The sequence below is a fragment of the Saccopteryx leptura genome, chromosome 3 (genome assembly GCF_036850995.1).
Source record: "Saccopteryx leptura isolate mSacLep1 chromosome 3, mSacLep1_pri_phased_curated, whole genome shotgun sequence".
NCBI classification, from domain to species: Eukaryota; Metazoa; Chordata; class Mammalia; order Chiroptera; family Emballonuridae; genus Saccopteryx; species Saccopteryx leptura.
In genome coordinates, this window is record NC_089505.1 from 29874619 (window position 1) to 29890030 (window position 15412).

The 15412-nt window shown below is 37.9% G+C and overlaps 1 protein-coding gene across 1 annotated transcript in view; it reads left to right on the forward strand.

Moving 5' to 3' along the window:
- Positions 1 to 15412, forward strand: part of SGK1 (serum/glucocorticoid regulated kinase 1) — a 123991-nt gene that overhangs the window by 80961 nt on the left and 27618 nt on the right. Inside the window, exon 3 of the mRNA XM_066373178.1 lies at positions 3496 to 3571. Within this exon, the coding sequence (XP_066229275.1) occupies positions 3496 to 3571 (76 nt within the window). The remainder of the gene's footprint in view (positions 1 to 3495; positions 3572 to 15412) is intronic.

Below are 15412 nucleotides of genomic sequence, written 5' to 3' on the forward strand. Positions count from 1 at the left end.
TTAAAGCCCTGTGTTAAACTTTAATGAATCTAATTATCGTTGAAGTTGTTCATTGTGATAATGGCATGATAGTTATACAAAAATATATATATATCATCAGTTTCAGTTAGAAACACATTTTCTAAAGAAGTTATAGGTAAAATGTCATAATGTCTGGAATTTGCTTTAAAAAAATCCAACCTATAAAAGAAAAGATAGATGAAATAAGATTGAAAAAATGTTGATAATTGTTAAAACTGGGTGATATATAGAGGTATTGTTTACTTTTGTGTATGCTTGAAATTTTTCAAAATGAAACATTTAAACACTTCGTAATGTTCTGCTACATTTGTTACAGTATTACCTTTTCACCTTGCTTTAGTCACACTTCCAAGGTATATCCTTTCTTAGGAAAGATGGAAAGAACCAGAGATCCTACTGTGGACTCAGCTAAAGGCCAAATGTCAAACTGAAGGTGCTGGCCACTTCTTCAAACACAGGGGTCTGTGAAGACTGAACAGGATTGACACTTAATAATAAACTTCCTCGCCTGTGTGAAGCACCTAAAACCAAAGGGGTCAGTTTTAGGGCATTGCTTATAAACTGTTGCAGTACCTACAGTTATTAGTGGATTTATATAAACGTGCTGAAAATTCACGATGTGTACTTTATAGAAAATTTGCTGTGGGTACTTTAGTGCTTGGGGAATCATGGAGAATCGCATGTTCTGTGTCACAATAATAACACAAAGAGCAGAAAGAAATTCTCTGTAGCCCTGATCTTCACAAGCGCAGCTTCAATATATAGAAAATATTACAAACAAACAATGACAAAGCATCATTCCTAAGTAAATGAGATAGGGAGGAATGACATTTGTTTGATAGAGACACCCAAAGGTCGCAAGGTAATTAGAGCTCAATGCAGAAAAAAGGCTCATGCACAATAGTTTTCCCAAATAGGTTTGTAGTTATAAAATCATTTAGGACTTATTGGAATAAAGAATATTAAAAAGTGGCTGAAAATAGAGAATTATTTATAGTTCTTGGAAAATTTTTAATTACTCACACTTAATTACTCATAGTCTTCCCCAAGAGTTGTCCCTCAAAAGCAATTCTTTATTTCAGTGGCTGTCTGTTATCTGGCCCTTGCCTGGGAACTCCCAAGTGATTAGTTCACATGCCAGAGAGGATGACTTCTGGGGCAGAGTGATCTCAGTAAAAAGACTAAAAATCCTTTCATAAAGAACAGCAGAAAGGAATAGGACAGGCTAGCTGGAAATGGAAGACCACGGTGACATGGGATAGCTACTTAAAAATATTTGCAGTATTATTTTTTAAAGAGAGAGTAGATCTGTTCTATGTAGACTCGGTGAGGATCCAGACACCAATTAAACTTACAAAGGGTTTTCTAACAATTTAGAGCAATACTTCAGTGGAATAAATAAATACTTTGAAGAAATTTATACTTAGGCTACTTAGTGAAGTTTGTAGACTCTCAGAATTGTCATCCACAGAATGGTGCTAGTCCACACATTGTTTTTTTCTTGGGATTTACATTTTAATCATATTTTTCACCCTAGTTTTATTTCTAAAATTGTTTTCTAACAATTAAGATCATATTACCTACATTACTAGAATGTTTTGTGCACTTATCTAATGTTTTAGCAGGCATAAATTATTTAAAATTGTGTTAAGAGCACTTGACATGAAATCTATCCTCTTAACAAATTTGTAAGTGTGCAATACAGTAATGTCAACTATAGACACAATGTTGTTCAGCAGATCTCTAGAACTTAATCATCTTGCATGACTGAAACTTTATACTTATGAAAAAGCAATGCCTCATTTCCTCCTTCTGCAGCCCCACTTCTCTGCATTTGACTAGTTTAGATACCTTTAATAAGTACAGTAGTATCGTGCAGTATCTGTCCTTCTGCGTCTGGCTTATTTCACTTAGCAAAGTGTCCTCAAGTTTCATCCATGTTGTTGTAGACGGTAGGGTTTCCTTTCTCAGGACAGAATATTTCATTGCATGTATCTACTCCATTATCTTTATCCATTCTTGTGTCTATAGACATTTCAGTTGTTTCTTCTTCTTAGCTATTGTGAATAATGTTACACTGAACATGGGAGAGCAAACAACTCTTTAATTTTTCTAACTTACACACTTTCTTTGATACTAGTTCACAAGAACAAGAATTTGTGCCAGATTGTAAACCAGTGCACTGCTTCTTTCATCAGTAAAGATTTGTTATGGAAAAACAAGTCAGTGTAACTAAAACTATGTACTTAGTCACATGTTTGAGTACTTTAAGTATACACTGTAATGGAAGGAATTTGTCCATTAGCTAGTAAATACTAGAGACTTCACAATAAACAAATTATCACACTGTAAAAAGCATATTTAAATGAAATGTCCTTTTTAACAGTAAGATTTATATTTCCCTGATTGAGAATATGTTTGAAAGTCACACATCACAATAGCATAAAGTTGGGGGGAAAAGGATCATTGCTGGTCCTTGGAACTTATTATAAGAAATCTATTAGTTGGATGTGCACTGGGCAGACCCTTTGGTTTGAATAAATAATACATATTGTGTATATGCATGTGCTACTATGTAAAATACAGATTTTCTTATGATTATAAGAGAAGAATTCATTTTAAATTAGCTCCTCCTTAATATGTATATATTTTTTCCAAGCATATATACTAAAAGTACCATCTTTCTGAGGTAGAAATACAAAACACTTTTTTTTTTTTTTTGTATTTTTCTGAAGCTGGAAACAGGGAGAGACAGTCAGACAGACTCCCGCATGCGCCCGACCGGGATCCACCCGGCACGCCCACCAGGGGCGACGCTCTGCCCACCAGGGGGCGATGCTCTGCCCCTCCGGGGTGTCGCTCTGCCGCGACCAGAGCCACTCTAGCGCCTGGGGCAGAGGCCAAGGAGCCATCCCCAGCGCCCGGGCCATCTTTGCTCCAATGGAGCCTTGGCTGCGGGAGGGGAAGAGAGAGACAGAGAGGAAGGAGGGGGGGCGTGGAGAAGCAAATAGGCGCTTCTCCTATGTGCCCTGGCCGGGAATCGAACCTGGGTCCCCCACACGCCAGGCCGACGCTCTACCGCTGAGCCAACCGGCCAGGGCCCAAAACACTTTTTTTTATGTGCTGAGTGTTCTTACACTAATAAGTCTGGTAATTATTCAGGACCTCTGTATACAGCTGTGCAGTTTGCAGATTGGGAGCTGAACGCCACCCCCATGTGCTCAGCCAGTCATGAGCCCTGGTAGTGAAATTGTATCAGGCCTGCCTAGGGTGACCTACCATCCCGGTTTGTCCAGGAATAAAAATCCTGTACCCTGGAAAACCCTTCAGTCCTGGTCAAACTGGAGGGGTTGGTCACCCATTCAGGGCATAGCTGTCTTAACCTTGGAATGTTGCCTGCGCCACTGGACTCCTGAAACAGCTCACACCGTGAAGCCATCTTGACATTGTTTCTTTTCTCCTTATGTTTTCAAGGTGAAAGAGCCGTGTAATCACACCAACATCCTGACTAAGCCCGATCCAAGAACCTTCTGGACAAATGATGATTCAGGTATTTTTAGGAAAATGCACTCTGGCCCCGTGATGTACAGAAACCACTCTGTAGTAAAGTGCTACACAAAGACAAGGCTTAAGGGAAATTTCTGGTGTTGTTTGTTTATACCTAGTCCAACACTCGAATATACTTCACGATTTTTTTTTAATTCAGTGAGAGACAGGGAAGCAGTGGGACAGACAGATGTGTACCCCTAGCAGTATCCACCCAGAAAGCCCGCTAGGAGACAATGCTCTGCCCGTCTGGGGCATTGCTCCATTGCTCAGCAACCAAATTCTTCTTAGCACCTGAGGTAGAGGCCATGGTGCCATCCTCAGTACCCAGGGTCAACTCAATCTAATTGAGCCATGGGAAGAGAGAGAGAGAGAGAGAGAAGCAAGAGGGGAAGGGGTAGAGAAGCAGATAGTGCTTCTCATGTGTGCTCTGACCGGAAATCAAACCCAGGACATCCACACATTGGGCCGAACTTCTACCACTGAACCAACCGGTCAGGGCCAATTTTTTTTTTAATAGCTAAAGCATATATATCATCAGGTGTAGCTTTCTGGTTTTTGAAGTATATTCAAGTGTTGGGGGAAGGGGCAGAGAAATTAGTCTATTTCCTGGGGTGGGTGACAGAGGAAGAGGACAAGGAAAACAAGTACACCAGTCCCAGTCTGTCTTCTAGAGGAAGGAAGGGATTTTAAAACCCTAAGGTAAGTCATGCCTCAGAATGCTTTGTGGAAGGCAGAAATGATTTATTCTATCAATCCAGGTGTGTAAATCTAATCAGAATCAGAAATGCCACTTTCTAAGAGCAGTAAATATGCTTCAGTTATATAATTACACTCATACAAAGGGTAGAGTATGTTCTTATAGGAAATACAAGATATCTTCTCATTCTTTTCTTTATAAACATATTAAACCACAAGGCCTAATTGCACTGAGTAAAGACATTAGACATGAAAAGGGGAGGTTAAGAAAAAGGAGCTAAAGTAATTGAGTGCTGCTACTGCTTTCACCTTTTCCAATTACGTAGAGAACCAGTGATGACACCTAATGTTTGTATTAAGCCTCGTAATTCTACAAAACTCATTCACAAAAAATCGAATTTAGTGTTGTGGCGACCGCGTCGAAGAGGACGGGCAGCCTGTCTGCCCCCTCCCTGAGTGAGAGGTGAGATCAGAGGCTAAGAAGGGTTAGCTGACTTCTTTAAAGCTCCTGACCTGAAAGTATTGGCCCAAGGAGTGAGACGGAGAGCTGCGTGCCCTCTTCTGCATTTCATTTCTAGGAAGAAGAAGCGCTATTGTGAGAAGCAATGTGGGCTAAACCCATGCTTTAATCTCTTCTTCATAAAGGAGAATCAGAGACTATGCCTATTAGCAGAAGTGAGAAGAGTTCAAGGGATGGGGGGGGGAGGTGAAAAACTCTCTGATGATATTTTTTCAAAGACAAGGCTTATGGTCTAAACTTATTATCAATTTCCTCTGTCAACAAAATTGTTCTGTCTTGTTTTATGGACTTTGAAGAAAGATGAATAAACATGAAAGTAAATTGGCTTATTTATGCCATCATTTTGGTTCATTAGTAGAACCACAAAATAAACAAGCCATCCACTGGGCTAAGATTGCTAGTAAGAACATATATTGTGAACAAGTTATGTAAAACAAAACATTAAAATTAAAAAATAAATGATTCTCAAAGTTTCATAACCAGAATGAAACAGGAGGGGAATCAGTATAGGAGAGGTCCAGGAAATGATGTTCAGGCACTTTTCCGAACTGGAGAAATAGCTACAAGAAACACTAGTGTAGAAAATAAAAACAGGAATACTTTAGACTTACTCAGTTTAAAAACTTTTATTTTATTTTTGTGTCATTAATAGGATTTTAAACATATATGTCCTTCCTGCAGCAGCTCATCTAATGAACATTCTCCTAGACTAAGTCCTATCCTTAGTGACTATTTGGGGGTGGAGGTGGGGGAGTAAGGGTTAGTGGTTCATCAATTACTGAGATGGGACTATTAAAATCTCTACCCTGCCTATGGAGGTAGAATTTTTGCTTCATATATTTTGAAACTCTAATATTAAACATATATACATTTGCTTATGATTGCTATAATTTGCTGAGGAATTTATTGTTTTATCATTATAATATGTCCTTCTATTTTTTTTTTTTTGGTACAAATCTTTCTTTGAAATCTACTTTTTCCTATATTAATATAGCCAAGGCCTTCTTATGCCTACCATTCACACGGTATATCTTTGCTATTTATTTACTTTCAATCTATCTGTGTCTTGTAGTTAAAGTGCTTCTCTTACAGACCTCATATAGTTAGGTTTTACTTTAAATCCTATCTGACAATCTTTGTATTTTTATTTGGAATATTTAGACCACTTATACTTAATGTGATGGCTGACCTTATTAGATAAAACTGTACCATCTTACTATTTATTTTCCTCATGTCTTTTCTCTTCTTTGTTTGCCTGTTCTTCCTTTACTTCTCTAAGATAATGTGAATATATTTTAGAAATCAATATAAATTTTATTAATTTATACATATATTGACTTAGTGGTGGCTTTAGAGATTACAAAAATTACTTTCAAGTTTTCACAGACCATTGTAGAAACTTGAAACAGTTTACCTGTATGTCTATTTCCCTCATTCTCTCTCCCATCCTTTACATTATGATTGTCAAAAATATTATTTCTACATTGAAATAAAGCCTATAGTTGAATGTTTTTCAAGAAATACAAGAGGTAAAACATCTTTCTATATAAATCTGGTGTTTACAATTTATGATATTTCTCATTTCCTCTTGAAGAGCCAAGTTTCTCTCAGGGATGATTTTCTTTTAGCCTGGAAAAACTTCTTTTAGCATTTCTTATAATGCAGTGGTTCTCTGGAAATGATATCTCTTAGTTCTCTTTTATCTTAATAATATGACTTTGTGAATAAAAATATCTTTCATTTTTGAAAGCTGTGTTTTCTACATATGGAATTCTGAGTATTACTTTTTCTTTCACAAATTTAAAAATATTGGTCTATGGTCTTCTGCTCTCTGTAGATTCTAAAAAGAAGTCAGTGATTATTTAAATTATTATTACCCTAGATATAATGTATTGTCATTCACTGGCTGTTTTAATTCTTTCAAATATTTGGTTTTTATCAGTTTGACTATAATGTGTTTATAATAGGATCAATTTTTTTTTTAAGGTATGTACCCTTCAGACTTAAGAACTTAAACATTCTTCTAGTCTATTAGCAGTTTCCTTGGAATTTGAATCTGAGGGATGTGATTTTTTTCTGCAGTGGTTTCCACACTGCAGTGTACTCTTTCTCCTTCAACATATCAGCACTCTGTCTACAACTTTTCTTAAATGATTTCCATTTTGGTCAGTGTGAACACAAGCTAAGGCAATTCCACTGCCATCTTTCTGCAACATACAAATCTATAAGCTTAAAAGTGGATTCTTCACAAAGGCAATATTCTGGTCACAGTATGAATTTTATTATGGTAACCATTTCAGTTCCTGAAATAATTGTGATAAAATGATTCTATGATTTCCCATAGAAAATATATTTCAGTGGATGGGATATTACCATTCAAAGCCAGCATCATTAAATAGTCTTATACTCATTTAACCTAATGTATAGTCTCTTAATACATAGCTAAAAGAGAGTTAAATATTAGAGATACCTCATCCACATTGCTTGATAGAAACAGAATTGAAATTTTAAAGTTATTTTGTGTTGATTTAAAGAATTACTGAGCAGAGAAAGGTTGCCAGGTGGATCCCAGTTGGGGCACACGTGGGAGTCTATCTATCACCCCTCCTGTCACTTGGAAAAGAAGAATATATATATATTTGAGTTACTGAATGTTTGCTTACCCTGCAATCTGGTGCGACTGCCTAGATTTTCACACTTGTTGTCTTTTTGCATTAGCTACCAAAGGACAGGACTAGCAGACTCAGTTGCCATATGCAGATATTGATAGTTGGACAAACAAAAGTAATTTTTAAAACATCTTTAAGAAAACTAATATAGAAGTAGCTAATGTTTATCATAGGATAGAAATGGAAGGTAGATAAAGGTAGAAAACTAATCACCCATAATGTTACCATCCATATATAATATATATATATATATATATATATATTTTTAAACTGGATTTGACTCTCTAAGCATTCCCAGCATTTGTTCTGACAATAAGTAAACAGGCTGCACAAGTTCAGGCTCTTTTCTATTAGCTTTGCTTTTAGGCTGTGAAACCTGAGTTGCTGTTTCTCACACCTTTTCTTTTCAATTGCTGGTCAGATAAACAGTGGCTGGTAACAGATAAAGTAGAATTTCAAGGTAAAATGAGTTTCCCCACACTTTCAAATCTGTAATTTTTCAAATATTATCATTGGTGACACAGGTAATGTTCTTCACTTAGAGGAATAATAAAGTGGTTAAACAATAAGATTACTTTTGCAAGGGCCATGATTTTATCCAAGCACTCATCTTGTGGAGTGAAAATAAAAGTTCTATATGCCCTCCCTGGGATTTTACTTGAAGTCTTCTTTTAACAAGAGCATTCAATTGTACTGGGCTGTTAAAAATATCTAGATTTTTTTTCAAGAAAAAGTTAAAAAGAAAAATTATTCTTCTGTAAAATTTTTCCCAGAGAGAAAACTTACTTTCCCCTTATATTTTCAAGATTATGTATTATTTCTTTTCTTTTCTTTTTTTGTGTTGTGTGTGTGTGTGTATGTGTGTATGTGTGTATTTTTCTGAAGTGAGAAGCAGAGAGGCAGAGAGACAGACTCCCGCATGAGCCCAACCAGGATCCACCTGGCATGCCCACTAGGGGATGATGCTCTGTCCATCTGGGCCATTGCTCCATTGCAACTTGGAGCCATTCTAGCATCTGAGGCGAGGCCATGGAGCCATTCTCAGCACCCAGGCTAACTATGCTTCAATGGAGCCTTGGCTGTGAGAGGGGAAGAGAGAGATAGAGAGAAAGGAGAGAGGGAAAGGGTGGAGAAGCAGATGGACACTTATCTCTGTGTGCCCTGGCCAGGAATCGAACCTGTGACTTCCACATGCTGGGTTGATGCTCTACTACTGAACCAACCAGCCATGGTTGTATTATTTCTTTATATTTTCTAATGATTTATCATAGTTTAAAATTCAGCCCAAATTTTTAGAGACGTAGAAATCATTATAAAGTGCTATATTTATATTTATTCAGGAGCAGTAATAGTTTATGTACAAAATATAAAAATAAAATGATTCAGTTTGAAAATATATGGGCCTCAGAAATATTTTAGTATTTCAGAGAATATATAAAATTAGATCATTTAATTAATATACGAGAAAAGACTTCATTATATAGGTTTTTTTTTTTTCTTTTTCCAAGTGAGAGGAGGAGAGATAGAGAGACAGACTCCTGCATGCGCCTGAGACAGGATCCACTCAGTGACCCCCATCTGTGGCCAATGCTGTGTCCATCTGGGGTCATACTCACAACCAAGCTATTTTTAGTACCTGAGGCAGAGGCTCCATGGAGCCATCCTCAGCACCTGAAGCCAATTCACTCACACCAGTTGAGACATGGCTGTGGAGGAGAAGTGGGGGGGGGGGGGCGGCAAATGGTTGCTTCTCCTGTGTACCCTGATGGGAATCGAACCTAGGACATCTACACACCAGGCTGACATTCTACCACTAAGCCAACCAGTCAGGGGCCATTTTATGGAGTTTTTTTAAGTAAAAAAAAATAAAAACAAAAACACAGTTTTTAGATTTTTTTTTAATAAAACAAAAACATGGTCATATTTATATCTAAAAAGCAGTTGTTTCATCTCTCAAAGTATGGCATTATCTAACCCAGATGTAAAATGTGATAAAAGGTAAACACGATTGGCTTACATGGAAACTTTCTGTCTGACACATGGTGGTCAGTGTAGACTTTGCTTCTTGCTTTTAGAAATAAACTATTTAGAGTGACGTCACGGAAATGGCGCCGTGAGCAGCGCGTCCGACAGATCTCCCCAAAATCACAACAAATTTATCAACTAGAAACAGGAAAATTTATCTTCGGAGCAAACTGAAAGCAATAGGACTGTTATCACTCGAATCTGAGAGACGAGGGTGTGGAGGAAGCTACCGCAGGGACGTTCATTCAAGCCGCGAGAAAGTGCGCCTGTGGTAAGTCATCCCGCACTCGGAAGCCGCCACCGGCCGCCGGCCGCCGCCGCCAGCCGCCGCCGCCAGCCGCCGCCGCCAGCCCGGGTCGGTTGCAGAAAGAGCGGCGAGCAGCTGCTGGCGCGCTCCCGGTCTGGTTGCAGACCGAGCATTGCAGACCGAGCACCGCTAACGTTCCCAGCGGCCCGCGCACGGGGAGCGGGAGAGGCCCCAGGGCGGTATTCCCTACTTGGGAGATTCTCTCCGCGGGCGGGGCACCTCACCCAGCCATTCAAGCTAACAATCAAGCGTTGGGGGAGGGGCGCGCGCAGGCAGCCTGAAATACCTTTGGGAGCACAGCTGCGACCCAATTACTAAAATTAACTTAACCCGTGAAATCTGCGCACCCTCGGTTCTAATTGATAAGATCTCTCTCAGTTCACCGACCCAAGACAAGAGGCGTGATATATTTTGGTGCCTCTCGCTAAAGGGGCGGGGGCAACTTCTGATTGATAGAGCCTCCATATTCAGGGATAAACGCTAACAAGAAGGACTTGGCAGATAATAAGATCTATAGCACACTAGTCGCAAGCAGAGACTAGTGCCTCTTCTTACCGGCCAAAACAGGCTACAAAGTGTGGAAAGCCTGGGTTGAGAGGTCCAACGGAATGCTAGGCGCTGAACAATCACCTTGACAACAATTGACTCCCACCCCCGCCTGATTACACTGGAGGCCCTGACTGTCAGAGCCCTTCCCAGAGCCTTGCACTGAGTGGGGATAGAGTGGGGATTTCCCAGCTCTTTGAGCCTCTTACTCCCCAGGCAGAAGCAGTGGCAGCCTTGTGGCTGGATCGCCAGGCTGCTGGTTCGGGAAGGGGGGACTGGGAGAGAGAATCTACGAAGGCGAACTCTCGTCGGTAGACCCTGCAGACGCCGGCAGGCCTTGACTACCAGCAAGACTAAAGCCAATTGTGTGACATTGCCGTAGAACCTCATCAATTGCAAGTCCCTGCCTGGGTGTGGCGCAGGGGCAGGGCCTGGGGTGCAGAGTCGCCGACCGGGAAGAGGGAGAGAGGAGAAGGAGGAAGAGGTTGACATCTCAAAATCAGGAAAAATCCACAGACTTTGCAGCTTGTTCCACTGTTTTTTTTTTTGTTTTGTTTTGTTTTGTTTTTGTTGTTTTTTTTTTGTTGTTGTTGTTGTTGTTTGTTCCTTCTATCTTATTGCCTTTATTTCCTCCACCTCAGTCCTTCTATTCTCTGCCCATCTTATGCTTCCCTTTTCTTGAACTACACTACCCATAAGTGTTACATTTTATTTCTCTTCTTCATCCTCACCCTCCTTTGGGGTTATACTCCAGGACACTTAATTCTCACTCTCTCCTCTTTTGTTTTTTTTTGCCTTATTTTGTTTTTTTCTCTTCCTTTTTTATTTCTTCCTTCGTTTTTCTCTTTTTCTTATTTTTTCCTTTCTATTCGTTTTTTCTTTTCTCGTTTTACTTTCCTCCCATTTAATCCTCAATCACGAACAAATTAGTTAATTTGGGACTCAAGGTTTTTTTTGGCTTTGTTTTTCTTTTTCGGTTTTGTTTTTGTTTTTTTCTGGTTGGTTTGTTTTTGTGGCATTTTGGGTCCTCCCAACCCAAGGTCTCCATTGTATTTGGTCTTTGCTCCACTTAATACAACGTATTTTTACTTATTATTTTTATTTTTTCTTCTTGATTATTCCTTTTTTTGTCCTTTTTTCTGGTTCCCTCTTGTCCCTCTCATTATATCTCTTGGTTGACTGTCACCCGCAGGCAGATCAACTTATGCTTGTCTAAGATTTTCTTCCTTTTTTTTTTTTTTTTATTTATTTTTTTATTTTTTGCCCCCTTGAACTCTACACCGCAAACCAGGCCCTCCATTATAGACACGATATTTCCCTGAGGAGGGGAGAGGAGGGAAGGAGAACAAAGAAAAAAAAAAGGGGGAAATAATAAATTATTACTGCTTTTTTTTGTGGGGTGTTTTACCCTTTGTTTTTTGTTTGTTTTTTTTTTCGTTTTTTTTTTGTTTTTTTGTTTTTTTGTTTTTTACTTTTTACTCTTTATTAATTCTAATTAGTGCTATCAACAAGACCACCCTCAGATGCCAATAAGAAAGAGGAAATCGAATATTATGGATACAAAAGAAAGAGAGGTAACACAAATAGATGTGGAAAAATCTATGGAGAAAAGACTTAACATATTGGAAGCCTTGGAGCTAAATGACAGAGAATTTAAAATAGAAATCTTAAAAATACTCAGAGATATACAAGAAAACACGGAAAGGAAATATAGGGAGATCAGAAAACAACTCAATGAACACAAAGAATATATTACCAAGGAAATTGAAACTATAAAAACAAATCAAACAGAAATGAAAAACTCAATTCACGAGCTGAAAAACGAGGTAACAAGCTTAGCTAGCAGAACAACCCAGATTGAAGATAGGATTAGTGAAATAGAAGACAAACAACTTGAGGCACAACAGAGAGAAGAAGAAAGAGACTCAAAAATAATAAAAAACGAGAAAGCCCTACAGGAATTATCTGACTCCATCAGAAAGAATAACATAAGAATAATAGGTATATCAGAGGGAGAAGAGAAAGAAAATGGAATGGAGAATATACTCAAACAAATAATAGACGAGAACTTCCCAAGCCTGTGGAAAGAACTAAAGCCTCAAATTCAAGAAGCAAACAGAACACCGAGTTTTCTTAACCCCAACAAACCCACTCCAAGGCACATCATAATAAAGATGACACAAACTAATGACAAAGAAAAAATTCTCAAGGCAGCCAGGGAAAAGAAGAGTACAACATATAAAGGAAGGCCTATTAGATTATCATCAGATTTCTCAGCAGAAACTCTACAAGCTAGAAGAGAGTGGACCCCAATATTTAAAGCCCTGAAAGAGAGGAACTTTCAGCCAAGAATACTATACCCATCAAAGCTATCCTTCAAGTATGAAGGAGATATAAAAACATTCACAAATACAGAAAAGATGAGAGAATTTATCACGAGAAAGCCCCCACTCCAGGAAATACTAAAGGGGGTTTTCCAACCAGATTCAAAGAACAAAAGAAAACAACACCACAAGTAACAGCTCCACCAAGAACACAATAAAACCAAACTTAAACTGTGACAACAAAGAAAAAAAAAAGGGGGGGGAGAGAATGGAGATTAACAGTAGCAAAGGACGATGAAGTGCAGAAATACTTATAAGATAGGGTACTACAATGAATATGGTAGGTACCCTTTTCATTACTTAATGGTAACCACCCTAGAAAAAACCACCACAAAAACACATGACTTAAAAAAGGTAGCAACAGAGGAAAGAAGTATGGAACACAAACAAACAGAAACAAATGATAGAAAAACAAAAGAGAAGAATCAAACTAGATACAAAACTAACAGAAAGCAATTTATAAAATGGCAGTAGGGAACCCACAAGTGTCAATAATTACACTAAATGTAAATGGATTAAACTTACCAATAAAAAGACACAGAGTAGCAGAATGGATTAAAAAAGAAAATCCAACTATATGCTGCCTACAAGAAACACATCTAAGCAACAAGGATAAAAACAAATTCAAAGTGAAAGGCTGGAAAACAATACTCCAAGCAAACAACACCCAAAAAAAAGCAGGTGTAGCAATACTCATATCTGATAATGCTGACTACAAGACAGAAAAAGTACTCAAAGACAAAAATGGTCACTTCATAATGATTAAGGGGACACTGAATCAAGAAGACATAACAATCCTTAATATATATGCACCAAACCAAGGGGCACCAAAATATATAAGACAGCTACTTATTGACCTTAAAACAAAAACTAACAAAAATACAATCATACTTGGAGACCTCAATACTCCGCTGACGGCTCTAGATCGGTCATCCAAACAGAGAATCAACAAAGACATAGTGGTCTTAAACGAAATACTAGAACACCTGGATATGATAGACATCTACAGGACACTTCATCCCAAAGCGACAGAGTATACATTTTTCTCTAGTGTACATGGAACATTCTCAAGAATTGACCATATGTTGGGCCACAAAGACAATATCAGCAAATTTAGAAAAATTGAAATTGTACCAAGCATATTTTCTGATCATAAAGCCTTGAAACTAGAATTCAACTGTAAAAAAGAGGGGGGAAAACCCACAAAAATGTGGAAACTAAACAACATACTTCTAAAAAATGAATGGGTCAAAGAAGAAATAAGCGCAGAGATCAAAAGATACATACAGACAAATGAAAATGAAAATACGACATATCAGAATCTCTGGGATGCAGCAAAAGCAGTAATAAGAGGAAAGTTCATATCACTTCAGGCCTATATGAACAAACAAGAGAGAGCCGAAATAAACCACTTAACTTCACACCTTAAGGAACTAGAAAAAGAAGAACAAAGACAACCCAAAACCAGCCGAAGAAAGGAGATAATAAAAATCAGAGCAGAAATAAATGAAATAGAGAACAGAAAAACTATAGAAAAAATTAATAAAACAAGGAGCTGGTTCTTTGAAAAGATCAACAAAATTGACAAACCCTTAGCAAGACTCACCAAGGAAAAAAGGCACAGGACTCAAATAAATAAAATCCAAAATGAAAGAGGAGAGATCACCACAGACATCATAGATATACAAAGAATTATTGTAGAATACTATGAAAAATTATATGCCACCAAATACAACAATCTAGAAGAAATGGATAAATTCCTAGAACAATACAACCTTCCTAGACTGAGTCATGAAGAAGCAGAAAGCCTAAACAGACCAATCAGCAGGGAGGAAATAGAAAAAACTATTAAAAACCTCCCCAAAAATAAAAGTCCAGGCCCAGACGGTTATACTAGTGAATTCTATCAAACATTCAAAGAAGACTTGGTTCCTATTCTACTCAAAGTCTTCCAAAAAATTGAAGAAGAAGCAATACTTCCAAACACATTTTATGAGGCCAACATAACCCTCATACCAAAACCTGGCAAGGATGGCACAAAGAAAGAAAACTACAGACCAATATCTCTAATGAATACAGATGCTAAAATTCTAAACAAAATACTGGCAAACCGAATACAACAACATATTAAAAAAATAATACATCATGATCAAGTGGGATTCATCCCAGAATCTCAAGGATGGTTCAACATACGCAAAACGGTTAACGTAATACACCATATCAACAAAACAAAGAACAAAAACCACATGATCTTATCAATAGATGCAGAAAAGGCTTTTGATAAAATACAACACAATTTTATGTTTAAGACTCTCAACAAAATGGGTATAGAAGGAAAATATCTCAACATGATAAAGGCCATATATGATAAACCATCAGCCAACATCATTTTAAACGGCAAAAAACTGAGGACTTTCTACCTTAAATCAGGAACAAGACAGGGTTGTCCACTCTCTCCACTCTTATTTAACGTGGTGCTAGAAGTTCTGGCCAGAGCAATCAGACAAGACAAAGAAATAAAAGGCATCCATATTGGAAAAGAAGAAGTAAAGGTATCACTTTTTGCTGATGATATGATCCTATACATCGAAAACACGAAGGACTCCACAAAAAGATTATTAGAAACAATAAACCAATACAGTAAGGTCGCAGGATACAAAATTAACATACAGAAGTCCATAGCCTTTCTCTATGC